This window comes from Microcaecilia unicolor, chromosome 4 (assembly GCF_901765095.1).
Source record: "Microcaecilia unicolor chromosome 4, aMicUni1.1, whole genome shotgun sequence".
In the NCBI taxonomy this organism is placed as follows: Eukaryota; Metazoa; Chordata; class Amphibia; order Gymnophiona; family Siphonopidae; genus Microcaecilia; species Microcaecilia unicolor.
The window spans coordinates 203,715,646-203,742,952 of NC_044034.1; the positions used below are offsets into that span (position 1 = coordinate 203,715,646).

At 46.7% G+C, this 27,307-nt stretch overlaps 1 protein-coding gene across 3 annotated transcripts in view; it reads left to right on the forward strand.

The window, feature by feature from the left end:
* VWCE (von Willebrand factor C and EGF domains) overlaps positions 1-27,307 on the forward strand; it is a 333,354-nt gene that overhangs the window by 92,085 nt on the left and 213,962 nt on the right. For all 3 annotated transcript variants that reach the window (XR_003941942.1, XM_030201137.1, XM_030201138.1), the window contains one exon: positions 12,223-12,351. Coding sequence is in view for 2 of the 3 variants with exons in the window: in XM_030201137.1 (XP_030056997.1) it covers positions 12,223-12,351 (129 nt within the window). In the remaining variant the exon portion in view is untranslated. The remainder of the gene's footprint in view (positions 1-12,222; positions 12,352-27,307) is intronic.

Sequence of the window (27,307 nt, forward strand, 5' to 3'; positions counted from 1 at the left end):
CTCCTGCAGAAGTACCCCTATGATCAGAGCTAATAGCATACATGAATTTGTATGCTATTAGCTTTGATCATATAGGCGTTATTACCCTACGCTGTTCCGGCGCTAATTTTAGAGCGCTGTTTGGAACAGTGCAGGGTTTTTGATCATCTGCACCTGAGTTAGCTCTAATTCTTCCACAACAGACAGAAACATTTAGTAGATACAGCAGATAGCTGTAATTCAAAAGTAAGATAACTGTCCAAAATTACTCACAATATTTTAAGATTGGCCTGAACTTTGAAAGTCATTCCTTTTATTTTTAAACTCTGGCAGTTGGAGATATGCCTCTTAAGAAAGCAAATAAGTTGTTAGGAATTATTACAAAGGAATGGAAAACAAAACTGAGAATATTATAATGGCTTTGTATCACTCTGTGGTGTGACCAAACCTCGAATACTGTATGCAATTCTGGTAACCACATCTCAAAAAAGATATAGTGGAATTAGAAAAGGTACAGAGAAAGGTGACAAATAATAAAGGAGATGGGATGACTTCTCTGTGAGGAAAGACTAAAACAACTAGGGCTCTTCAGCTTGAAGAAGAGATGGCTGAGGGGAGATATGACAGAGGTCTTTAAAATACTGAGTGAAGTGGAATGGGCAGACATGAATCACTTGTTTACTCTTTCTAAAAATACTAGGACTAGGAGGCACACAAAGCTACTAATTCCAAATTAGTAAATTTAAAACAAACCAGAGAAAATATTTATTCACCCAGTGTGTAATTAAACTCTGGAATTTGTTACCAAAGAATGTGGTAAAAGCAACTAACTTAGCAGGTTTTTAAAAAAGTTTGGGAAGAAGGGGAATTATTCTCTTTTGAGGATATTCGGGAGGAATATGGGCCCCCCGCTTCCAGTGCTTTTCAGTATCATCAGATGCGTGACTTTCAGGCTTATTTTCGAAAGAGAAGGGCGTCCATCTTTCAACACAAATCGGTAGATGGGCATCCTACTCACAGGGTCGCCCAAATCGGCATAATGGAAAGCCGATTTTGGGTGTCCCCAACTGCTTTCCGTCGTGGGGACGACCAAAGTTCCTGGGGGTGTGTCGGAGGCGTAGCAAAGGCGGGACTTGGGCGTACCTAACACATGGGCGTCCTCGATCCATAATGGAAAAAAAAGGGTGTCCCTGATGAGCACTTGGACGTCTTTAGCTGGTCCTTTTTTTTCTTATGACCAAACCACAAAAAGGTGGTGGTAAATGATGAGCCCTTCAAAACCCACTAGAAACTCACTGTACCCACATGTAGGTGCCCTTTTTCACCCATAAGGGCTTTGGTAGTGGTGTACAGTTGTGGGAAGTGGGTTTTGGGGGGGGGGGGGGGGTTGGGGGGCTCAGCACACAAGGTAAAGGGGGTTATGTATCTGGGAGCTTTTTCTGAAGTCCACTGCAGTGCCCTCTAGGGTGCCTGGTTGGTGTCCTGGCATTTCAGGGGGCCCAGTGCACTACGAATGCTGGCTCCTCCCATGACTAATGGGCTTGTATTTGGTCATTTCTAAGATGGGCGTCCTTAGTTTCCATTATCGCCAAAAATGAGAAACGACCATCTCTAAGGACGACCATCTCTAAGGACGATCTCAATTTCAAGATTTGGGCATCCCCAGCCATATTATCGAAACGAAAGATGGATGCCCATCTTGTTTCCATAATACAGGTTTCCCCTCCCCTTCGCCGGGACGTCCTGCGAGGACATCCTCAGGAAAACTTGGGCGCCCCTTTCGATTATGCCCCTCTTGGTCACCCATGTGTTTGTTGCCAGCAAGTTGGTGCTTGTTGCGGCTTGGAAGCAACTGACTTTCCCCATGATATTCAGCTGGCAGCGATCAGCATTTTTCTAAATATCAGACACCATGGGTTTTTATGCCTGGATATTGAGTGTTGGGATACAGACGCTGAATATTGAAGCATAAAACAGCCACCAGCAGATACCCAAATACCAGTGATTCTGGTATGTGTGATTCTGCGCAAGTTGGACTACTTTCACTTGATGTCTAAATTGACAGCTTTACATACTGGTCACTTGCTGACTTACCATCGCACCTGGGACCCATATGTGCAGTGGTCTTCTTGTCCCGACTCTTCTCTGTTTACCATATACTACTACTACTATTTAGCATTTCTATAGCGCTACAAAGCGTACCCAGCGCTGCACAAACATAGAAGAAAGACAGTCCCTGCTCAAAGAGCTTACAATCTAGTAGACAAAAAACAAATCAATTAATGTGTAGAGGAGAGGAGGGTAGGTGGAGGCGAGTGGATACAAGTGGTTACGAGTCAAAAGCAATGTTAAAGAGGTGGGCTTTCAATCTAGATTTAAAGATGGTCAAGGATGGGGCAAGACGTAGGGGCTCAGGAAGTCTATTCCAGACATAGGGCGCAGCAAGACAGAAGGAGTGAAGTCTGGAGTTGGCAGTAGCGGAGAAGGGAACAGATAAGAAGGATTTATTCAGGGAATGGAGTGCATGGGAAGGGGTGTAGGGAAGGACGAGTGTGGAGAGATACTGGGGAGCAGCAGAGTGAGTACATTTATAGGTTAGTAGAAGAAGTTTGAACAGGATGCGAAAACGGATAAGGAGCCAGTGAAGCGACTTGAGGAGAGGGGTAGTATGAGTAAAGCGACCCTGGCGGAAGACGAGACGGGCAGCAGAGTTTTGAACCGACTGGAGAGGGGAGAGGTGACTAAGTGGGAGGCCAGCAAGAAGCAGATTGCAGTAGTCCAAACGAGAGGTGACAAGGGTGTAGATGAGGGTTTTGGTACAGTGCTCAGAAAGAAAGGGGCAGATTTTACGGATGTTGTAAAGAAAGAAACAACAGGTCTTGGCAATCTGCTGGATATGAGCAGAGAAGGAGAGAGAAGAGTCAAAGATAACCCCAAGGTTTCGAGCTGAGGAGACAGGGAGAATGAGAGAGCCATCAACAGAAATAGAAAACGGGGGGAGCGGGGAGGTGGGTTTGGGGGAGAAAATGAGAAGCTCGGTTTTGGTCATATTTAATTTCAGGTGGCGTTGAGACATCCAGACAGCAATGTCAGACAAGCACACTGAAACTTTGGTTTGGATGCAAGGTGAGATATCAGGGGTAGAAAGGTAGATTTGGGAGTCATCAGCATAGAGATGGTAGGAAAAGCCATGGGATGAGATTAATGAACCAAGGGACAAAGTGTAGATAGAAAAGAGGAGGGGACAAAGAACAGAACCCTGAGGTACGCCGACAGGCAGAGGGATAGAAGTAGAAGAGGATCCACCAGAGTGAACACTAAAGGTGTGGAGGGAGAGATAGGAAGAGAACCAGGAAAGGACAGAGCCCTGGAATCCAAGTGAGGACAGGGTATCGAGACGTATGCTGTGATTGACAGTGTCAAAAGCAGCGGAAAGATCAAGAAGAATGAGGATGGAATATTGACCTCTGGATTTAGCCAGTAATAGGTCATTGGAGACTTTAGTAAGCGTAGTTTTGGTTGAGTGGAGAGGGCGAAAACCAGATTGTAGTGGGTCAAGAATAGCATGTGAGGAGAGAAAATCAAGGCAGCGGCGGTGAACAGCACGCTCAAGTAATTTGGAGAGAAAGGGAAGGAGGGAGATGTGTCGGTAATTAGAGGGACAAGTAGGGCCGAGTGAAGGCTTCTTAAGGAGAGGTGTGACCACAGCATGTTTAAAGGCAGCAGGGACAGTCGCAGTGGAAAGTGAGAGGTTGAGAATGTGACAGATAAAAGGAATAAGAGCAGGAGAGATGGCATTAACAAGGTGGGTGGGAATGGGATCAGAGGAACAGGTGGTACATTTTGAGGAAGAAAGGAGAAGTGTAGTTTCCTCAATAGTAACTTCAGGAAAGGAGGAAAGGGAATGAGGGGAAGGAGAGAGAGGGGAACGGACTAGTGGAGGGAGAGGTGGCGAGGTAGAGAATGCAAGGTTTATCTTTTGAACCTTGTCATGAAAGAATTCAGCAAGGGTCTGAGGAGATAATGAAGGGGGAGTTGGGGGAGGGGGCACCTTGAGGACAGAGTTCAATGTGGTGAAGAGAAGTTGAGGGTTAGAGCCAAGAGAGTTAGTCAGTTGGATATAATAATCCTGTTTGGCATGTAAAAGAGCAGATTGGAAGGAGGTCAGCATGAACTTAAAGTGTAAGAAATCAGCAAGGGCCCGAGATTTCCGCCAGAGGCGTTCGGCGGAGCGGGTACAGGAACGTAGGTAGCGGATATTAGAAGTCAGCCAAGGTTGGGGTTTTGTACGCCTTATAGGGCGGGTCATCAAAGGTGCAAGAGTGTCTAAGGCAGATGATAGAATATTGTTGTAAGAAGAAACAGCCTCGTTGACAGATGTGGATGGTGCCACAGTCGAGAGAAGGTTTGAAACATGGGAGGATAGAGATGAAGGGTCAATACCATGAAGATTCCTAGATAAATTAGATAAGATAGGACGGGACTGGGAGGGAGGAGATTTAAGTGTGAAAGTTATAAGATGGTGATCAGAGAGGGGAAGATCAGAGGCAAGGAAACTAGAGGGTGAACAGTTGGAGGAGAAGATAAGATCAAGACAGTGACCATTTTGATGAGTGGGGGAGGTGGAGCATAGTTGGAGATAAAAGGAGGATGTTAAAGCGAGTAACTTGGAAATATAAGAGTTAGAAGGATCATTAGCAGGAATATTAAAGTCACCAAGGATGAGAGAGGGGGAGGAAGGATCATGGAAGAAGGCAAGCCAGGCATCAAAGTCACTGAGAAAGGATGAAAGGGATTTATCAGAGGGACGACAAATGACCGCTATTCGAAGAGGCAGAGGAGAGAAAAGGTCGATAGAGTGGACTTCAAGGTACTACTACTACTACTACTACTTAACATTTCTAGAGCGCTACTAGGGTTACGCAGCGCTGTACAAAATAAACAAAGAAGGACGGTCCCTGCTCAAAGGAGCTTACAATCTAAAGAACGAAATGTCAATTTGGGGCAGTCTAGCTTTCCTGGGTAGAGGTGTAGAGGTTAGTTGCCGAAAGTGACATTGAAGAGGTGGGCTTTAAGCAGAGATTTGAAGATGGGCAGGGAGGGGGCCTGGCGTATGGGCTCAGGGAGTTTGTTCCACGCGTGGGGTGAGGCGAGGCAGAAAGGGCAGAGCCTGGAGTTGGCAGTGGTGGAGAAGGGTACTGAAAGGAGGGATTTGTCTTGAGAGCGGAGGTTACGAGTAGGAACGTAAGGGGAGATGAGGGTAGAGAGGTAAGGAGGGGCTGCAGATCGAGTACATTTGTAGGTTAGTAGCAGAAGCTTGAATTGAATGCGGTACCTGATCGGAAGCCAATGAAGTGACTTGAGGAGAGGGGTGATATGAGTGTATCAGTTCAGGCGGAATATAAGACGTGCAGCAGAGTTCTGAACGGACTGAAGGGGGGATAGGTGGCTAAGTGGGAGACCAGTGAGGAGTAGGTTGCAGTAGTCAATGCGAGAGGTAACGAGAGAGTGGATGAGAGTACGGGTGGTGTGCTCAGAGAGGAAAGGGCGGATTTTGCTAATGTTATAGAGGAAGAAGCGACAGATCTTGGCTATCTGCTGGATATGCGCAGAGAAGGAGAGGGAGGAGTCGAAGATGACACCGAGGTTGCGGGCAGATGAGACGGGGACGATGAGGGTGTTATCAACCGAAATAGAGAGTGGAGGTAGAGGAGAAGTGGGTTTGGGTGGGAAGACAAGAAGTTCGGTCTTGGCCATGTTCAGTTTCAGGTGGCGGTTGGACATCCAGGCAGCAATGTCGGATAAGCAGGCTGATACTTTGGCCTGGGTTTCCGCAGTGATGTCAGGTGTGGAGAGATAAAGCTGGGTGTCGTCAGCATAAAGATGATACTGGAAGCCATGAGACGAGATCAGGGAGCCCAGGGAAGAGGTGTAGATAGAGAAAAGAAGGGGTCCAAGGACAGAACCCTGAGGGACTCCGACAGAGAGCGGTATAGGGGTGGAGGAAGAACCATGAGAATGTACTCTGAAGGTACGATGGGAGAGATAAGAGGAGAACCAGGAGAGGACAGAGCCCTGGAACCCAAAAGAGGACAGTGTGTCAAGAAGTAAGTTGTGATTGACAGTGTCAAAAGCGGCGGATAGGTCAAGGAGAATGAGGATGGAGTAATGACCTTTGGATTTGGCGAGGAACAGGTCATTACAAACTTTGGATAGTGCCGTTTCTGTCGAGTGAAGTGGGCGAAAGCCAGATTGAAGCGGATCGAGGATGGTATGAGAGGCGAGAAAATCAGTGCAACGGCTGTGAACGGCGCTTTCAAGTATTTTGGAGAGGAAGGGTAGGAGGGAGATGGGGCGGTAGTTGGAGGGACAGGTGGGGTCAAGTGAAGGTTTTTTGAGGAGAGGTGTGACAACAGCATGCTTGAAGGTGTCAGGGACAGTAGCGGTGGAGAGAGAGAGGTTGAGGATATGACAGATGGGGGGGGTGATAGTAGGAGAGATGGTGATAAGTAAGTTGGTGGGGATGGGGTCTGAGAAACAGGTGGTACATTTCGAGGAGGAGAGAAGATGGGCGGTTTCCTCTTCAGTGATATCAGGAAAAGAGGAGAAGGAGGCCTGGGTTGATTGGTTGAGGGAGTGGGTGATAGGATGAAGAGGAGGAGAAGGTTTAGTGGTGAATTCGAGGTTGATCTTCTGGACCTTGTCGCGGAAGTAGTCAGGTAGTGATTGTGGAGAGAGTGAGGGGGTGGGAGCAGAGGGCACTTTGAGGAGGGAGTTGAAGGTGGCGAAGAGACGACGAGGGTTAGAGCTGAGGGAATTAGTCAAATTGTTGGATTATTTGTAGTAAATAATTAGCAGATTTTTATACACACAGCTTCAGCTTTAGAAATGTTAATTTCTTTTCTTCATCTCTCTCACATACACCCCAGAATAATTCACTGCTGAGTCACTTTAAAGTTGAATTAACAAAACATCTGTTTACTCACAGTTTGTAGTTAGATATATATTCAGCAGGCTTATATATACATAATATAATACATTTGGTTTATCAGCTCTTTCCATGTGCTTAGATGGTAATGGATGCTCACACCATAGATCCTCAGGTAGGAGAGACCATTAGAGCTCCATGTGCTGTTCCTAACCCCCACAGGAAGTTGCATGGGTGTGACCTCTCTAGGCAATTCACATCAGAGGTCACAGAGTAATCACAGAGAAAGAAAAAAAAACATTGCTGACAGACAATGCATGTAAAACACAATACATTATTCCAACACAAATGAGTGTAGTAGTCCTGTTTGGCGAGAAATAGGGAGGACTGGAAGGAGGATAGCATGAATTTGTAGTGAATGAAGTCAGTATGGGTGCGAGATTTCCTCCATAGGCGTTCAGCCGATCGGGAGCAGGAGCGAAGGTAACGGGTGCAAGGGTTAAGCCAGGGCTGGGGATTAGTGCGCCTTGTGGGACGGGAAACAGATGGTGCAAGGGTGTCTAGGGCGGAGGAGAGAGTGGCATTGTAATTGGAAACAGCCTTGTCAACAGACTCGGAGGACGTGATAGACGGGAGGAGATCAGAGATAGTAGCGGATAAGGTGGGGGGGTCAACAGCCTGGAGGTTCCTGGAGGTAGTGGTTAGTGTTGGGCGGGACTGAGGGGGAGGGTGATGAAGTGTGAATGTGATCAGGTGATGGTCAGAAAAAGGGGATTGTGAGACTAAAAGATACAGCAAAATGCTATGTAGAAAATGATGAAGAAAAAGCCAATTTGCTAAATAGATACTTTTGTTCTGTTTTTACTGAAGAAAATCCTGGGGAAGGACCAAGAGGGACTGGCAAAAGTACACCTGAAAACGAAGTGGATAGAGTGCCGTTCACGGAAGAGAGTGTGTATGAACAACTTGGAAAGCTAAAGGTGGACAAAGCCATGGGGCCGGACGGGATCCACCCCAGAATACTGAGGGAACTCAGAGAGGTTCTGGCGGATCCTCTTAAAGATTTGTTTAATAAATCCTTGGAGACGGGAGAGGTTCCGAGGGATTGGAGAATGGCGTAGGTGGTCCCTCTTCACAAAAGTGGTGATAGGGAAGAAGCTGGAAACTACAGGCCGGTAAGCCTCACTTCGGTTATTGGAAAAGTAATGGAAGCCATGCTGAAGGAAAGGATAGTGAATTTCCTGGAAGCCAATAAGTTGCAAGATCCGAGACAACATGGTTTCACCAAAGGGAAGTCGTGCCAAACGAATCTCATTGAATTCTTTGACTGGGTGACGGGAGAATTAAATCAAGGACATGCTATGGACGTCATCTACTTAGATTTCAGCAAGGCTTTTGACACGGTTCCCCACAGGAGGCTCTTGAATAAACTAGAATGGCTGAAGATAGGACCCGAAGTGGTGAACTGGATTAGGAACTGGTTGACGGGCAGACGCCAGAGGGTGGTAGTGAATGGAGTTCGCTCGGAGGAGGGAAAGGTGAGTAGTGGAGTGCCTCAGGGATCGGTGCTGGGGCCCATTCTGTTCAATATATTTGTGAGTGACATTGCCGAAGGGTTACAAGGTAAAGTTTTCCTTTTTGCGGATGACACCAAGATTTGCAACAGAGTGGACACCCCGGAGGGAGTGGAAAACATGAAAAAAGATCTGAAGAAGCTGGAAAAATGGTTTAACGTTTGGCAATTAAAATTCAATGCGAAGAAATGCAAAGTGATGCACTTAGGGAGTAGAAATCCAAGGGAGGCGTATGTGTTAGGTGGGGAGAGCCTGATAGACACGGACGGGGAGAGGGATCTTGGGGTGATAGTATCTGAGGACCTGAAGGCGATGAAACAGTGCGACAAGGCGGTGGCCGTAGCGAGAAGGTTGCTAGGCTGTATAGAGAGAGGTGTGACCAGCAGAAAAAAGGAGGTTTTAATGCCCCTGTATAAGACGTTGGTGAGGCCCCACCTGGAGTATTGTGTTCAGTTTTGGAGGCCGTACCTTGCGAAGGATGTTAAAAAAATGGAAGCGGTACAAAGAAAAGCTACGAGGATGGTATGGGAGTTGTGTTCCAAGACGTATGAAGAGAGACTTGCTGACCTGAACATGTATACTCTGGAGGAAAGGAGGAACAGGGGTGATATGATACAGACGTTCAAATATTTGAAAGGTATTAATCCGCAAACGAATTTTTTCCGGAGATGGGAAGGCGGTAGAACGAGAGGACATGAAATGAGATTGAAGGGGGGCAGACTCAGGAAAGATGTCAGGAAGTATTTCTTCACGGAGAGGGTGGTGAACGCTTGGAATGCCCTCCCGCGGGAGGTGGTGGAGATGAAAACGGTAACGGAATTCAAACATGCTTGGGACAGGCATAAAGGAATCCTGTGCAGAAGGAATGGATCCACAGAAGCTTAGCTGAAATTGGGTGGCGGGGGGAAGAGGGGTTGGTGGTTGAGAGGCTAGGATGGGGGAGGGCAGACTTATACGGGGTCTGTGCCGGAGCCGGTGATGAGAGGCGGGACTGGTGGTTGGGAGGCGGGAAATACTGCTGCACAGACTTATACGGTCTGTGCCCTGAAAAGACAGGTACAAATCAAGGTAAGGTATACACATATGAGTTTATTGTGGGCAGACTAGATGGACCATGCAGGTCTTTTTCTGCCGTCATCTACTATGTTACTATGTTAGAAATGGGGCGAGCAGAGACGTAGAGATTAGAGGGTGAGCAGGTAGAAGAGAGGACAAGATCAAGACAGTGACCAGATTTGTGAGTAGGGGTGGTGGAGCTCAGTTGGAGGTTGAAGGAGGAGGTTAGGGTGAGAAATTGAGAAGCGTATGAGTCGGATGGGTTATCAGTGTGTGTGTGTATGTTGAAGTCACCAAGAATGAGGGATGGGGATGAGGACTCAAGAAAAACGGAGAGCCAGGCATCGAAGTCAGTGAGGAAGGAAGGGAGGGACTTATCAAGGGGGCGGTAGATGACTGCAACTCGGAGTGGTAGCGGGTAGAATAGACGGATGGAATGGACTTCAAAGGAGGGAAAACAGTGAGAGTGAGGTGGAAGAAGGGGTTGAAATCTGGAGGAGAGAGAGAAAAGTAATCCAACACCGTCCCTGCGGCCAGCAGGGCGAGGAGTATGTGAAAAAAGATAACCACCATGGCAGAGGGCTGCAACTGAAGCAGAGTCATCAGGGCAGAGCCAGGTTTCTGTTATGGTGAGCAGATGGAGGTGACGTGAGATAAAGAGGTCATGAACATATGGGAGTTTGTTGCAGATAGAGTGGGCATATAGACGGGATATTAAATGGGAGGGGTGGTTATTGGGGGGGGGAGGTGGAAGGATTGGGGTTACAGAGACTGTATTTGCTTGGTTTGGATGTGATTCATTACATCTAATATAATAAAACGCACCGTGAACGTTCTGAAGTCACTCAAACACTCCCTGGCTGTAGGGTTCGTGGATTCATGGTGTGACGTCGAGGGCGGAAAAAAAAAAAAAAAAACGGATCGCACCCACGCACGGTGCATTTTATTATATTAGATTTACCTCCGTGGTGGCGGTTCTGGCAGCGCAGCGTCAGGGAAGGAGGCGGCGCTCCCGACGTCTCTAGCCTTCCCTTCGCTGTGTTCCGCCTTCTTCTGACGTCAAGGATGACGTCAGAAGAAGGCGGAACACAGCGAAGGGAAGGCTAGACGTCGGGAGCGCCGCCTCCTTCCCTGATGTTGCGCTGCCGGAACCGCCACGGAGGTAAATTGAAAAAGAAAAAAAAAAAAAAGATGTTGGAGGGAGAAAAGAGGGTGGGCAGTAAAGTTGAACAATGGGAGCGGGAGGGCAGGGGAGAAACGACAGCATGGATGCGAAGGGGGGGGGGTCATGGATGCGAAGGGGGGGGCATGGATGCGAAGGGGGGGGGGAGAAGAGGGCGGCCCAGGCTGGGACATGGGAGAGAGAGGAGCATGGATGCGAGGGGGGGTCATGGAAGGGAGAGAGGGGAATTGCTGGAAAAGGATGAATGGAGGGGGCAGGGGACAGAGGAGCATGGATGGGCATGGATTGGGAGGGCAGGGCTCAGGGAGAGAGGGGAATTGCTGGAAAGGGATGAATGGAGCGGGCAGGGGACAGAGGAGCATGGATGGGCATGGATTGGGAGGGCAGGGCTCAGGGAGAGAGGGGAATTGCTGGATAGGGATGAATGGAGGGGACAGACGGGCATGGATGGATATGAATTGCAGGGCAGGGCTCAGGGAGAGAGGGGAATTGCTGGATAGGGATGAATGGAGGGGGCAGGTGACAGAGGAGCATGGATGGGCATGGATTGGGAGGGCAGGGCTAAGGGAGAGAGGGGAATTGCTGGATAGGGATGAATGGAGGGGACAGATGGGCATGGATGGATATGGATTGCAGGGCAGGGCTCAGGGAGAGAGGGGAATTGCTGGATAGGGATGAATGGAGGGGGCAGGTGACAGAAGAGCATGGATGGGCATGTATTGGGAGGGCAGGGCTCAGGGAGAGAGGGGAATTGCTGGAAAAGGATGAATAGAGGGGGCAGGGGACAGATGGGCATGGATTGGGAGGGCAGGGCTCACACTCTCTCTCTCATATACAATGTCTTTCTGACTCTCACTCTCACACACTCTGTCTCACACTGTATCACATTCACTCTCTATGTGCCACACCGTCACTCACACACTCGCTTGGTCTCATACACTCACTCTCACAGAGAATCTGTGTCTCACACACACTCTCTCTCTCGCACACACACACACACTCTCTCTCACACTGTGTCTCACATACACACTTGCACACACTCTCATTCTCACACACACACTCTCTCACAAACACACTCACACCCAGACTCACTCTCTCTCTCACACACACACACTCACACTTTCACTCTGTCTCTCACACAGTCACTGTCACATACACTCTCCCAAACATACACACTCCGAGGAAAACCTTGTTATCGCCCGTTTCATTTGTGTCAGAAACGGGCCTTTTTTTACTAGTTCTCTAATAAAAGTTTAAAAAAAGCACAAAAAAAAGATGGATTTGGGAAAATCCATGCTTATTTCTAGGATGAGCAATATAAAATCAGTTTTGCTCTCTTGGGATCTTGCCAGGTATTTACGACCTGGATTGGCCACTGTTGGAAACAGGATTCCGGGCTTGATGGACCTTCAGTCTGTCCCTGTATGGAAATGCTTATGTTCTTATGTCTCACATTCTGCTCTGATTCCTCTTCATCTTGAGTGTTCCTTCTTTCATTTCAGGAGCAGTTAGTCTCTGTGGTGAATATGGCTGTGATTTAAGCTGTAACCACGGTGGCTGTGAACATGTATCTCGGGTTTGTCCACTGGGATTCACCATGATTGAGATGGCTAATGGCATTACCTGTGCAGGTAAGAAGTCAAAATTCCAGTCAATAGTTGTACATCTTGAGGAATGCAAGCAGTGAACTGCATATGTGTTTATAGTAGTGATGGTGCAGATTATACCGAGGGCTTCTCTTAGGTGTTTATAAATTCTACCAAGATATTCAGCTGGCAGCGATCAGCATTTTTCTAAATGGCAGACACCATGGGTTTTTATGCCTGGATATTGAGTGTTGGGTACAGACACTGAATATTCAAGCATAAAACAGCCACCAGCAGATACCCACATACCAGTGATATTCAGACAAGTACCTGGATAACTATTCAGATAACGTTTGTACAGCATTTTTGCTATCTTTATGCAAATAGTTACCCAGTTAGCAGAATATTATCGCTAGCCAGGTAACTTGTGGCTCTGCCTTAGTTGCATCCAGGATCAGTGGCGTACCTAGGGTAGTTGACACCCGGGGCCGGTCATTTTTTTAACACCCCCCCCCCCCCCCCCAAATCCAGTACTAGGCATACCGAGAATACAAAACACTCAGGACCTATAAATAGAGCAATTCTACCATACCATAAGCAGTAATTTGTACGAGTCACACAAGGAAAAGGAAAGCATCTTAAACACTACAGTGAGCACTAGAACATCAATTCACCTATTGTAAAACGAAAACAGACAGATTAGTACAGATCGTCGATCCTGCACAGTCAATGCCAACCGAAAGCCATGTCTTTTTCACAAACACAGATACACCCTAATCCACTATAGAATAAGTAATCATATACTTTCTATTTAGACAAAAATTAAACTGAACCCCCGATGCCAGACTCTGCATACAATGCAACACCACAGAAACAGAAAATGTCCCCTAGTACTGTGCAAAATATAAAGACAGCAGATGTAAATTTGAAAAAACTAACAAATACCATTCACCACTTTACAAATTAACAAATAGAAATAAAACAAATACAGAAAATAAAATAATACCATTTTACTGGACTAATACGTTTAGCTTCCAGAGGCCAAAATCTCCTTCCTCAGGTCAGTACAGTATAGTGCTGTTACAGTATCTTATACTGACCTGAGGAAGGGGGTTTTGTTCTCTGAAAGTTAAGTCAAAATGTATTAAAATTAGTCCAATAAAAAGATTACGTTATTTACATGTTCTATTTATAAACAACACAGCTACAATACCATATAATAAAAATATATACTTACAGTTTGTTGTCTCTGGTTTCTGCTTTCCTCATCTTCTTTTCACTGTCTTCCTTCCATCCAGGATCTGTCTTTGCTCTCTCTCTGCCATCCAGTGTCTGCCCTCTCTAATGTCCCTTCCATCCACTGTCTGCCCCCTCTCTCCCTTCCATCCACCATTTGCCCCAGTCTGCCCTCTTTCTCTCTCCCCCTTCCACCCACCATCTGCCCTTTCTCTCTGCCCCTTCAATCTGTCTGTCCCCTCTCTCTCTCTGCCCCCCCTTTTCAGCCCCCAGTTCCACCTGCCCCTAGTTCCAGCCCCAGCCCACATCTCCTACCTGCCCCCCTTTTCAACCCCACTATCCCACCAGTCCCCAGCCCTTTTCTCCCATCAGTCCTGAGCTTCAGCCCCAGCCAGTTCTCCCTGTCCCCTTTAAAGCCCACAGTTCCCGCACTAGCCACCTTATCCCAAATACCCTCCTTTTCAGCCCCCAGTTCCAGCCCCCTTCATCCACCACATGCTTTGCACCCCCCCTTTTCAGCCCCAGACCCATTCTCCCACCTGCCCCAGGCATGGACCCATTCTCCCTCCTGCCCCCTTGTCAGACACCAGTTCCAGCTTCAGACCCCTTCTCCCCTCTGAGCACCCCCACCCCTCCCCAATCTCCTTCTCCCCTGTGAGCACCCCTCTCAGCTCCCCCACCCCAGTTCCCTTCTCCCTTCTGCGAACCCTTCTGAGCTCCCCCCACCCCTCCCCAGTTCCCTTCTCCCCTCTGAGCTCCCCCACCTCCTTCTCCCATCTGAGCCCCCCCCCCCCCTGTGGAGAGCGACAGAGCCCTCTTCTCCTGCCACCACCCTGCGTTTTTTTTTAATCCATGCAGCGACGCAGGCAGCGCCTCGTGTCTGCCCTGCTGTGAAAAAAGAAAATCGCTTCCCTGGCGTCGGGCCTTCTCTCGCTATGTCCCGCCCTTGAGGAAATAGGACGTTACCTCAAAAGTGGGCGGGACATAGCGAGAGAAGGCCCGACGCCAGGGAAGCGATTTTCTTTTTTCACAGCAGGGCAGACACAAGGCGCTGCCTGCGTCGCTGCATGGATTAAAAAAAAACGAAGGGTGGTGGCAGGAGACGACGGAGCACCCCCCCACCTGCCGACACCCGGGGCGGACCGCCCCACCGCCCCTCCCTTGGTACGCCACTGTCCAGGATACCTGTTATCTGGGTAGTACTTGGTTGGGGGGGGAGGGGAGACAGTGGCAATTATTAGAAGTATTGTCTGGGTAAAGCTACTGAAAATCCATGGCATTTAATATGAGAAAGTGCAAAGTGATGCATGCAGAGAAGAGGAGCCCAAATTATAGCTACCTGATGCAAAGTTCTACATTAGGAATCATTGCACAGGAAAAGGATTTAGGTGTCATCATAATACATTGAAACCGTCTGCTCAGTCTGCAGTGGCAGCTAAGAAAGCAAATGGAACATTAGAGATTATTAAAAAAAAGGAATGGAGAACAAAACTGAGATTATTATAATACCTTTGTCTCAAAAAGGATATAGCAGAGTTAGAAAAGCTACAGAGAAGGGTGACGAAAATGATAAAGGGGGTGGGAAGACTTCCTTATGAGGAAAGACAAAGAGCCACTGCTTACCCTGGGATTGGTAGCATAGAATGTTGCTACTATTTGGGTTTCTGCCATACTGGGCTAGATGAACCATTGGTCTGACCTGGTATAGCTAGTCCTATGTTCTTATGGCTAGGGCTTTTCAGCTTGGAGAAGAGACGGCTGAGGGGAGATATGATAAAAGTCTATTTGCAAGGTGTTGAAGTCACTGGGCTATGCATATCATATTTACACTGATGATATCCAGTTCTTTGTGCCTTTAACAGAGCCTATCCCTGTTATAGAGAGTCAGCTTCAAGCTGTGTTTGATGAGCTGAATCAATTGATGTTTTCTAACTGTTTGACTCTTAATATATTGAAAATTGAAATTTTGTTAGTGAGACCTGAATCACCAGCCACTGTGCCATCTGAAGTGATGTTGTCAGGTTCTAAGATTAAAATCTCTTCTGTAGTAAAGAATTCGGGAATTTATTTGGATTCCAAATTGTCTTAACTCAGATACAGATTGTAGTAAAAAAGTCATTCTTTAAATTACGTTTATTGAGCAAGTTGCATCCTTTGATTTCACAAGATAATTTTTGTCAAGTTTTACAGAGTTTTGTGTTGTCAGGTCTTGATTATTGTAGTATTGGTTATGTAGGTATCTTCAATGTATATTTATTCTTTGCAAATGGTGATGGATTCTACTGTTCGTTTGCTGTATGGCTTGTCAAAATATGAACGTGTTTCTCCTTTCCTGGAAAAGCTTCAGTGGCTCTCTGTACCAGACCAGATTAGGTTCAAAGTGTTGGTCATGGTGCACCAAGTGTTTATCAAGAATCATCTCAGTATTTATCAGCCTGTTTACATTGGTATCATCCCAAACGAGCGCTACATTCTGAGAACGTGTGTTTACTAGAGGTCCCTAGCTTCTGACTTATTCATTTGGAATCCATCAGGAGGAGAGTATATTCTGCTGTTTGTCCTGTTGAGTGGAACAAACTGCCTGTTGCTTTTAGGAAACAGAAAAATTTGGTCATGTTTAGGGATTATTGAAACAGCACTTCCTGATGCAGTTTTCAGATTAAACTTGATTTCAGATGCTAGTGGACATGCTTTGTGAATTGTCTTTTGTTTGTTGTATATATTTATGGTATGTTTTGTTTGATGTATTTTTTATTATGTTTGTTGGTTTTTATTCCGCTCTGGATAAGTGCAGAATATAAATGTTAATAAATGAAATGAAATACAGAAAGGAATGGAGCTGGATGACATGAATCACTTGATTATTCTTTCCAAACATATGAGGGCATGCAATGAAGCTACTAAGTAATACATTTAGTAAAGAAATATTTTCTCCAATGTATTTTAAACATGTAATTAAACTCTGGAATTCTTTGTCAGAGAATGTGGTGAAAGCAGATAGTTTAGTAGGGTTTAAAAAGGTTTGGACAAGTTCCTAAAAGAAAAGTCCATAAACCATTATTAATATGGACTTGGAAACTCCACTGCTTATTCCTGGGATAAGCAGCATAAAATCTGTTTTACTCTTTTGGGATCTTGCCAGGTACTTGTGACCTGAATTGGCCATTGCTGGATGCTGGACTTGATGGTCCTTTGATCTGACCCAATATGGCAAGGCTTATGCATATATATATACAGTGGGGGAAATAAGTATTTGATCCCTTGCTGATTTTGTAAGTTTGCCCACTGACAAAGACATGAGCAGCCCATAATTGAAGGGTAGGTTATTGGTAACAGTGAGAGATAGCACATCACAAATTAAATCCGGAAAATCACATTGTGGAAAGTATATGAATTTATTTGCATTCTGCAGAGGGAAATAAGTATTTGATCCCCCACCAACCAGTAAGAGATCTGGCCCCTACAGACCAGGTAGATGCTCCAAATCAACTCGTTACCTGCATGACAGACAGCTGTCGGCAATGGTCACCTGTATGAAAGACACCTGTCCACAGACTCAGTGAATCAGTCAGACTCTAACCTCTACAAAATGGCCAAGAGCAAGGAGCTGTCTAAGGATGTCAGGGACAAGATCATACACCTGCACAAGGCTGGAATGGGCTACAAAACCATCAGTAAGACGCTGGGCGAGAAGGAGACAACTGTTGGTGCCATAGTAAGAAAATGGAAGAAGTACAAAATGACTGTCAATCGACAAAGATCTGGGGCTCCATGCAAAATCTCACCTCGTGGGGTATCCTTGATCATGAGGAAGGTTAGAAATCAGCCTACAACTACAAGGGGGGAACTTGTCAATGATCTCAAGGCAGCTGGGACCACTGTCACCACGAAAACCATTGGTAACACATTACGACATAACGGATTGCAATCCTGCAGTGCCCGCAAGGTCCCCCTGCTCCGGAAGGCACATGTGACGGCCCGTCTGAAGTTTGCCAGTGAACACCTGGATGATGCCGAGAGTGATTGGGAGAAGGTGCTGTGGTCAGATGAGACAAAAATTGAGCTCTTTGGCATGAACTCAACTCGCCGTGTTTGGAGGAAGAGAAATGCTGCCTATGACCCAAAGAACACCGTCCCCACTGTCAAGCATGGAGGTGGAAATGTTATGTTTTGGGGGTGTTTCTCTGCTAAGGGCACAGGACTACTTCACCGCATCAATGGGAGAATGGATGGGGCCATGTACCGTACAATTCTGAGTGACAACCTCCTTCCCTCCGCCAGGGCCTTAAAAATGGGTCGTGGCTGGGTCTTCCAGCACGACAATGACCCAAAACATACAGCCAAGGCAACAAAGGAGTGGCTCAGGAAGAAGCACATTAGGGTCATGGAGTGGCCTAGCCAGTCACCAGACATTAATCCCATTGAAAACTTATGGAGGGAGCTGAAGCTGCGAGTTGCCAAGCGACAGCCCAGAACTCTTAATGATTTAGAGATGATCTGCAAAGAGGAGTGGACCAAAATTCCTCCTGACATGTGTGCAAACCTCATCATCAACTACAGAAGACGTCTGACCGTTGTGCTTGCCAACAAGGGTTTTGCCACCAAGTATTAGGTCTTGTTTGCCAGAGGGATTAAATACTTATTTCCCTCTGCAGAATGCAAATAAATTCATATACTTTCCACAATGTGATTTTCCGGATTTAATTTGTGATGTGCTATCTCTCACTGTTACCAATAACCTACCCTTCAATTATGGGCTGCTCATGTCTTTGTCAGTGGGCAAACTTACAAAATCAGCAAGGGATCAAATACTTATTTCCCCCACTGTATATGTCTGGTTAAAAGCTGCTCCTACCTGGATGAGTGTCACTGAATATTGATCCTTGTAATTGAACCAGTAAAGACTGGTTGGGACTGTTCTGGACTGGTATGGACTAGATGAGACCAGTTTGGACCAGTCTGGTTTGAATTGGATGGACTGGTCAAGATCAGTTTGGAACACTTGGGACCGCTTGGGATGGGTCTGAAGTCTTTGGGATTAATTGGGACCAGTCTGAATCTGTTGAGATTAATTTGGACTGGTTTGAACTGATTGGATCAGTCAGGAACATAACCATTTTTTAAAAATGAAATTAAAACAGATTGTATCAATAAACCTACAAATTCTTTTCTCCCAAAGTGTAAGCCACTAATCTCTAAGCAAAGTAATATTCACTTACCTAGCGGGGCTTCCTCTTTTCTCAGAATTCCCTCTGCCATGCAGGTGATCTGTATTTGATTCCTAACCTTAGTTTCTGGTTCTTTGGCTGCCAGACCTGGGGGTGGGGGGATAGGGAGTCCCAGATATTGCACAGTAATAAGTTGAAGCAGGATCAGGGTGCATGTGCAACAAGTTCTGGAGGGAGCTGTGGTCTGTTGGTTCTGGTCATGAACTGAACCTGTGGTGCCTAGGATTCATTTTATTTTATTTAATTTATTTATTTAATACATTTATATCCCACTTTTATCCACGGTGAGTAACAATATTCACATACATAATTTTACATAGATGTCACATGCATAGACTTTGACGATCGTCACATATATGATTTTAGCTGGGTGGTAATTACAATTATGTGGAGAGGACATCTAGTCACCTGTGTGATATTGTCGTGTGCACGAGGACCTTGGCACACTGTCAGGCTTCTTCCCCGGGAGCACTGGTTTCGTGAGTCCTTGGGCCACTACCGTGGAGCGGCAGTGGCAGGCAAGATCACCTACAAGGTAGAGATGAGACAAGACTGGACCGGAACTCCGAACTGGAGTTCTACACCGGAACACTCGGAACTGGAACGCACCGGACGGGTGCGCACTGGAGTGGGGCCCGCTGGACTGGACACCCTGGAGTGGCCCCACTGGACAAGAACATACAGGAGTGAAACCCGCTGGACCTGGAACACCCTGGACCTAGGCTTCACCTACACTTGACTGCCTTCCCCCTCGGGTTGAGCCCTCAGGTTCTGGCAGCCGGTAGGACTTACAGGAACCGCAGGAATGAAGGTCCAGGAGTGCCCCCTGGCCCCTAGGCGATGGCAAGGCAGACAGGCAGGGAATATCCAGGTTCTGGCAGTAGGCAGGTTCAAAGCAATGGTCACAGAAGGGCTGGAAACCCACAGAGCAGAAGGGCAGAAAACCCACAGAGCAATAAACACAGATGGGCAGAAAACCCACAAAGCAATAAACACAGAAGGGCAGAAAACCCACAGAGCAATAAACACAGAAGGGCTGGAAACCCACAGAGCAATAAACACAGAAGGGCTGAAACCCCACAAAGCAATAAACACAGAAGGGCAGAAAACCCACAGAGCAATAAACACAGATGGGCAGAAAACCCACAGAGCAATAACCACAGAAGGGCTGGAAACCCACAAAGCAATAAACACAGAAGGGAAGAAAACCCACAGAGCAATAACCACAGAAGGGCTGGAAACCCACAGAGCAAAAGACAAGGAAAGCAAACGGTGCTAACAGCACACTAACCTCGGGACCTAAGGCACTGCGGAGGAAATGGCAATGCAAAGGCCAGGACTGTAGTCTCCAAGTCACTAATAAAGCTCATCAACACCAGAGCCACAGCTGCAGCAATCACCTTGCAACCAAATAGAGGCTTGACACACAAAGCAGTCATCCCATAGGAAGGAACAGCGGGAGCCATCTTGGATACTGGCAAGGAGGAGGAAGCGGCAGCCATCTTGGAAGAGGCAAAGCCCACACAGGTGAGATTCAGTAGGGCAATCAGCACACAGAGCCAGAGAGAAACTAAGACAGAGACAGACACAGAGACAAGCAGAAGCCAGCACAGCCACTGACTCCCAGAAACAGGGTAAGTATGAGGGTGGTCACGGCCACAGACGTGACAGTACCCCCTCCTCAAGACCCCCCTCTCGGTCTCCCTGAGGAGGTCAGGTGTCCAGGGGTAACTGTGGTGAAACCTTCTGATCGGTTTCAACCCCCAGACATGGATCACTGGACTGGAAGTCACAAAGAAGTTCAAAACTGGCAGACAGGAGCGGAACTTGTCAACAGGAGGCTCCTTCCAATCACCGCTGGGCCAACTCAGGAACTTGGATGCATCAAGAGGAACCATGTTCAAAAGGAACCCTTCTCTGAGGGAACCCAGACTGAACTCAGGAAGCAAACCGGGACTGGGACCCGGACTAGAGTCAAGAAGCAAACCGGGACTGGAACCCAGGCGTGCGTCAGGAGCTTGACTGGAACTGGAACTCAGAGCAGGCTCAGCATCTTGGCTGGAAGTGGAACTAGGAACGGACTCAGCATCTTGGCTGGAACTGGAGCTCGGGGCAGGGTCAGCATCTTGGCTGGAAGTGGAACTTGGAACGGACTCAGCATCCTGGCTGGAACTGGAGCTCGGAGCAGGGTCAGCATCTTGGCTGGAACTGGAGCTTGGAACTGACTCAGCATCTTGGCTGGAACTGGAGCTCGGAGCAGGGTCAGCATCTTGGCTGGAAGTGGAACTTGGAACGGACTCAGCATCCTGGCTGGAACTGGAACTTTGAACAGGAGTTGAACCGGGACTGGGACCCGGACTGGAATCAGAGTCTTGACTGGCAGGGCCCCTCAAACTGGACTCAGGAGCTTGGCTGGGAGCGCCCCGCGAACTGGACTTTAACTGAGGCTTGGCAGAACACACCCTTTGGACAGGGATCGGAGGCTCGAGCGGAAGCGCCACTCGAACTGGCCTTCGGAGCTTGATTGGAGGTACCCTCCAGACTGGAAGCGGAGGTGCCACCTGAACCACCCTGTGGACTGGCATCGGAGGCTTGGTTAGAAGCCCCCCTCGAACTGGACTCAGTGGCTTGACTGGACGGGTCACTTGAACAAGAACCGGAGACTTGACCCGAAGCGCCACTTGCACAGGAATCTGAGGCTCCATCGAAAGCTTCCCTCGGACTGGACTCGGAGACTTCAAAGGGCGTGCCACTTGAACGAGGACTGGAGGCTCGACCTGGAGCGCCACTTGCATAGGAATCTGAGGCTCCATCAAACGCCTTCCTCGGACTGGTCTCGGAGACTTAAGCTTCCTTGTTACTTGGACTGCAATTGGAGGTTCAGTATGAAGCATCCCCTGGACTGGACTCAGTGACTTAGGAGGCAGCGCTACTTGAACTGGGGTCAGGGGCTTGGTCCGACGCCTCACTCGGCCTGACCTCAGAGACCTGGTCAGGACCGTCCCTCGGAACGAACTCAGAGGCTTAACTGGCGGCTTCACTCGAACAGGATTTGAAGACTCCACTTGAAACTCTCCTTGGACTGGACTCAGCGCCGGTGGACTGGAATCCCGAATAGGAACTAACCCGCTATGGTACCGCAGGCTGCTCTGCTGAGGAGACCTGAGCGGAGGAATTCCCCGGCGTCTTCTTTCGGCCTCAGTTTCAGGAGTATCCTGCAGAGCTGGCTCCTTCAGAAGTCTGAGGCGGTACTCACAGAGCGAGATAGCAGGATTCATGTCAGAAACTGGGCTATGGCGGACCAGACGCCACCAGAGACGCTTTCTTTCAGCTGCTGCTTCAGGAGTAGCCTTCAGGGCTGGATCAGACAAAAGTTTATCTCGGTACTCCCGAAGCGTCATAAAAGAACCCAAAAAAGAAACTGGGCTGACATAAGGATCAGAGTCAAAATCAGAAACTGCACCCGGATTGTCCACAGGGAACGAACTCATGGGCAGGCAGCCCACTGGGAGTGATGATCTTGCCGGACTCATGGCCTTTGCATTCTGTCGCGTGCACGAGGACCTTGGCACACTGTCAGGCTTCTTCCCCGGGAGCACTGGTTTCGTGAGTCCTTGGGCCACTACCGTGGAGCGGCAGTGGCAGGCAAGATCACCTACAAGGTAGAGATGAGACAAGACTGGACAGGAACTCCGGACTGGAGTTCTACACCGGAACACTCGGAACTGGAACGCACCGGACGGGTGTGCACTGGAGTGGGGCCCGCTGGACTGGACACCCTGGAGTGGCCCCACTGGACAAGAACATACAGGAGTGAAACCCGCTGGACCTGGAACACCCTGGACCTAGGCTTCACCTACACTTGACTGCCTTCCCCCTCGGGTTGAGCCCTCAGGTTCTGGCAGCCGGTAGGACTTACAGGAACCGCAGGAATGAAGGTCCAGGAGTGCCCCCTGGCCCCTAGGCGATGGCAAGGCAGACAGGCAGGGAATATCCGGGTTCTGGCAGTAGGCAGGTTCAAAGCAATGGTCACAGAAGGGCTGGAAACCCACAGAGCAGAAGGGCTGGAAACCCACAAAGCAATAAACACAGAAGGGCAGAAAACCCACAGAGCAATAAACACAGATGGGCAGAAAACCCACAAAGCAATAAACACAGAAGGGCAGAAAACCCACAAAGCAATAAACACAGAAGGGCAGAAAACCCACAGAGCAATAAACACAGATGGGCAGAAAACCCACAGAGCAATAACCACAGAAGGGCTGGAAACCCACAAAGCAATAAACACAGAAGGGCAGAAAACCCACAGAGCAATAAACACAGAAGGGCTGGAAACCCACAGAGCAAAAGACAAGGAAAGCAAACGGTGCTAACAGCACACTAACCTCGGGACCTAAGGCACTGCGGAGGAAATGGCAATGCAAAGGCCAGGACTGTAGTCTCCAAGTCACTAATAAAGCTCATCAACACCAGAGCCACAGCTGCAGCAATCACCTTGCAACCAAATAGAGGCTTGACACACAAAGCAGTCATCCCATAGGAAGGAACAGCGGGAGCCATCTTGGATACTGGCAAGGAGGAGGAAGCGGCAGCCATCTTGGAAGAGGCAAAGCCCACACAGGTGAGATTCAGTAGGGCAATCAGCACACAGAGCCAGAGAGAAACTAAGACAGAGACAGACACAGAGACAAGCAGAAGCCAGCACAGCCACTGACTCCCAGAAACAGGGTAAGTATGAGGGTGGTCACGGCCACAGACGTGACAGATATACATAGACTTCACTTATATGGACATGTGGTCACATGTATAGTCTTCGATGGGTTGCAGTTGTGATTATGTAGTGAGGAAGCATGATCAGTAGAATGTGTTCCGGGTGTAGTTGACAAGAACCAAAGAACTAGGGCTGGCGTTAACTAGATAGGCCCTCATGTGGTTGGAAAGGCTTTCACGAACAGATGTGTTTTTAGTAACTGCTTGAATTATTGAGTGTCTTCACATGCTTTCACGTATTCCAGTAGGGCATTCCACAAGAATGGGGCGGTGATGGAGAAGGCTCGTTATTTTGTCTCTACGTAGTTATATGATTTTGTGGTAGGTAGACATAGCTGATGTGATGTCTTGGATCTTAGTGCTCGTTTTGATTTATATGATGGCATAATGTTTCAGAAGTAGACTGGGACTGTCCCAAATATACGTTGGTGCATCAGTACAAAAGTCTTGAATTGCACTCGGTACTGTACAGGAAGCCAGTGAAGTTTCTTTAGTGTTGGTGTGATGTGCTTGGATTTTGGTATTCCAGTGATCAATCGTGTGGCTGCTTGTTGGATTATCTGTAGAGCTTGCATTCGGGATGCTGGTATACCCAGAAATAGCGAGTTACAGTAGTCAATTTTAGTATTAGGCTCTGTATGATCGTTTGGAAGTCCGTACAGTGTGACCATGTCTTTCAACTTGCTTAATACGTGTTGTTGAAAGAACGACACAGATCACATTGTCTATGTTTTTGGATTGTCAGGTTGGTGTCTAGGAAAACTTCCAGGCTATAGACATAGGACTTCGTATTCACTTTCTCACCTTCATATTTGAATATTGCTGGTAGGGATGAGTCAGGGGTTTTACCAACATAAATTATTTCTGTCTTTGCAATGTTTAGAGCTATTTTTGCCTGTTTCATCCAGTCAGTAATGCTGTCAAAAATGTTCTTCAGTCGTAATAATAAATCCTCGTCATGGTTTGTGATAGGGATAAAGAATTGGGCATCGTCTGCATATATTCTATACAAGATGTGTAAGTCTTGAAAGACATTTCCCCGTGACACCATAAATAAGTTAAACAGTACTGCTGAACCAGGATAAGACTTGAGCCCCATTTCCAAAATCTGATAGCGTGTTGATTAGAAATTGATGGTGAATGGTGTTGAAAGCTGATGCAGTGTCGAGTGTGATGATCAGAAGTTAGTGTTCTGGTCCATTCCAATCCTTAGTTCATCTAGCATTAATAGTAATAAAAATTTGATGCTATGGTTGGTTCTAAATCCATATTGAAAATCATTTAGTAAGTCATTTTCCTCCACAAGCTCCATTAGTTGGTGTAACAATGCTTTCTCAATTATTTTTGCCAAGAATGGGAGCACAGAGATTGGTCTGTAGTTATTCATTATTTTTGGATCCAGTGTTGTTTTTTTAAGAGTGGCTTAACAGTTGCCTCTTTGAGCGAGTCCACTAACGTGCGTTCTTGAAGCGATTTATTCACTAACTTTGTTAGGAATGGGACGATTATGTCTTCTTGACATTGCCCTCAGTATTATTGAACAGCAGGGATCTGCCTGTGATCTGGTTGGAGATAGGCTGTTCACTAGTTTTTCTATCATGTTCTCATATACCAAATGGAAGGAGCTCCAGGCTCGGTTCCCTGCTTTTTGTTTCGATGTGTGTATAACCAAGCTCTCATATTCTGAGCTTGATACTTTGGAGTTCACTTTCTGATGTAACCAATTTGCATATCCTTGAGGGTTTACATTCTGTGTTAGCTCATATTTCCTTCCCTTGATTAGGTAGTTTACTCTGTGGAATAGCTCTCTGGGCTTGTTTAAGGATGTTTTAATCTTGTCTTTGAAATATGTATTTCTCGCTTCTTCCCATAGTTTCTTGTATTCTACCATTTTGGTTCTATATGTCTCCAAGTCCTCGTTGATTTTTGTTTTCTTCCATATTCTTTCTGCGGTTAGGTCTTTCCTTACTTGTTTTAGTGCTGGCATCAACCAGCAGCAGGTTTCCCCTGAACTCTTAATTGTTAGTTTTTTTCTGTGCTATCTGGTCTAAGCTATCTGTTAGTGATTTTGTCCAGTGCTCAACCATGCAGTTTTGACTCTCATCTAGATCGACTTCTAGTTTACCTGCCAGCCAAGCCTTTAGGTCTGTCAGTTCGAATTTGGACCTTGTCTGTGGTGTAACTCCTTTTTTTTTTTAAAGTCTTTTATTGAGAGTTCAAACATTACTAAAGTGTGGTCAGTCCATGCAATTTATGGGACAATCGGTGATACGATCATAGATTGGTATAGTGTTGGTAATATAAATACTAGGTCTAATGTGCTGCATGTGTAGGGTCTTTCACAATTTGTATAAATCAAAGCTGTTCTAATAATAGCTTCCATGTTCCATGTCACACCTCCTCTATAGGTAGTTCGCCTAGTACATTAAAATTGCCTAAAATGCAGACTTTTGGTGGGGGGGGGGGAGGAGTTGATTTGTAGTGTGGATAGAAGTTCTAGGAATGGTGAACAGTCGGTGGTTATTTTTCCTAGTGGACAATAGAATAATCAAAAGGCTATGTGTGTGCATTCTATTATAAGGAACTCTGCAAATTTGGATGATTTTGCATATCGTATTTTGAGTAACAGTATCTTTTTGTAGAATATTACTCCACCTCCTCCTCATTTGTAGGACCTGCATGCCATTTGTATTCCTTAGGGCAGTGATGGGCAACCTTTTGAGCTTGGTGTGTCAAAATTCGCCAAAAAAACGAGCATAACTCAGGTGGTGTGTCACTTCGAGAAAAAAAAAACATAATTTCGCGATATTTATAGTTTAAATAACAAAAATGTATAATTGTAATATATAACTGTATTTAATAAACCAAAAACTAATTATTTAACTTACCTGCTTAGTGACTTTTTTGTTCATCTGTCAGTCGGTTTCTTTTGTTGGTCTTGATATTATTTAACTTGTGTGGGGTGCCGTGAACTAAGATAAGTGAGGGGGAGGGGGAATTCTTTAACTAATCTGCCTATTAGTGACTTTTTTGTTGCTGAATTTCATTGGCTAAATCTTCAATTGATATTTCTACTGAGTGGTAACTCAGATATTCTCTTAATAATTGCATCTTTATTCTGCATATCGTGAAATAGAACTGGTGCACATCTTAGGAGAGTTTCTTTAATAAATTCTCCCTCACTGAGTGCTTTTCCATGCTGAGCTATGGAGTGAGCAATGCTCAAACTTGCAGATGTTAAATTTGTAGAACCTTTTACAAATTTAAGGATGGAATTAGATTGGCTCTTATAAAAGTGTAGCTGCCTGGAAATGTATTCCTTCCTTTCATCCTCACTTTTTTTCAAGAGCTGGGAATGATTAGTTTCAAAATGTCTATTTATATTCCACGTTCTGCTTACTACCGTTTCAGTACATAGAACGCAAAATGATCTGCCATTTTTTTCTATAATGCCATACATCTCGGTCCATGTCTCTTGAAAGGGTCGGCTACTGCTACTACCACTTCCTTTACTTAACCTTGGTTTTTTATTTTTTGGGTTCTCCATCAGGGGGGCAGTGACAGAAGATAGAATTATAGATAGCCTGTTAGCCCTGCAGGCAATTAGGGGTTAACTAGCCTAACTGACCACCTTATGTAAATTAAGATGGCTGCCGCTATTTCTAATGGCGGGAAACGGCACCCATAGCACATGCCCTCACCTCTCCCAGCCTCCCCCTCACCTATCTCAGTAATGATGGTCAATTAGAAATCCACAACACCCCAGA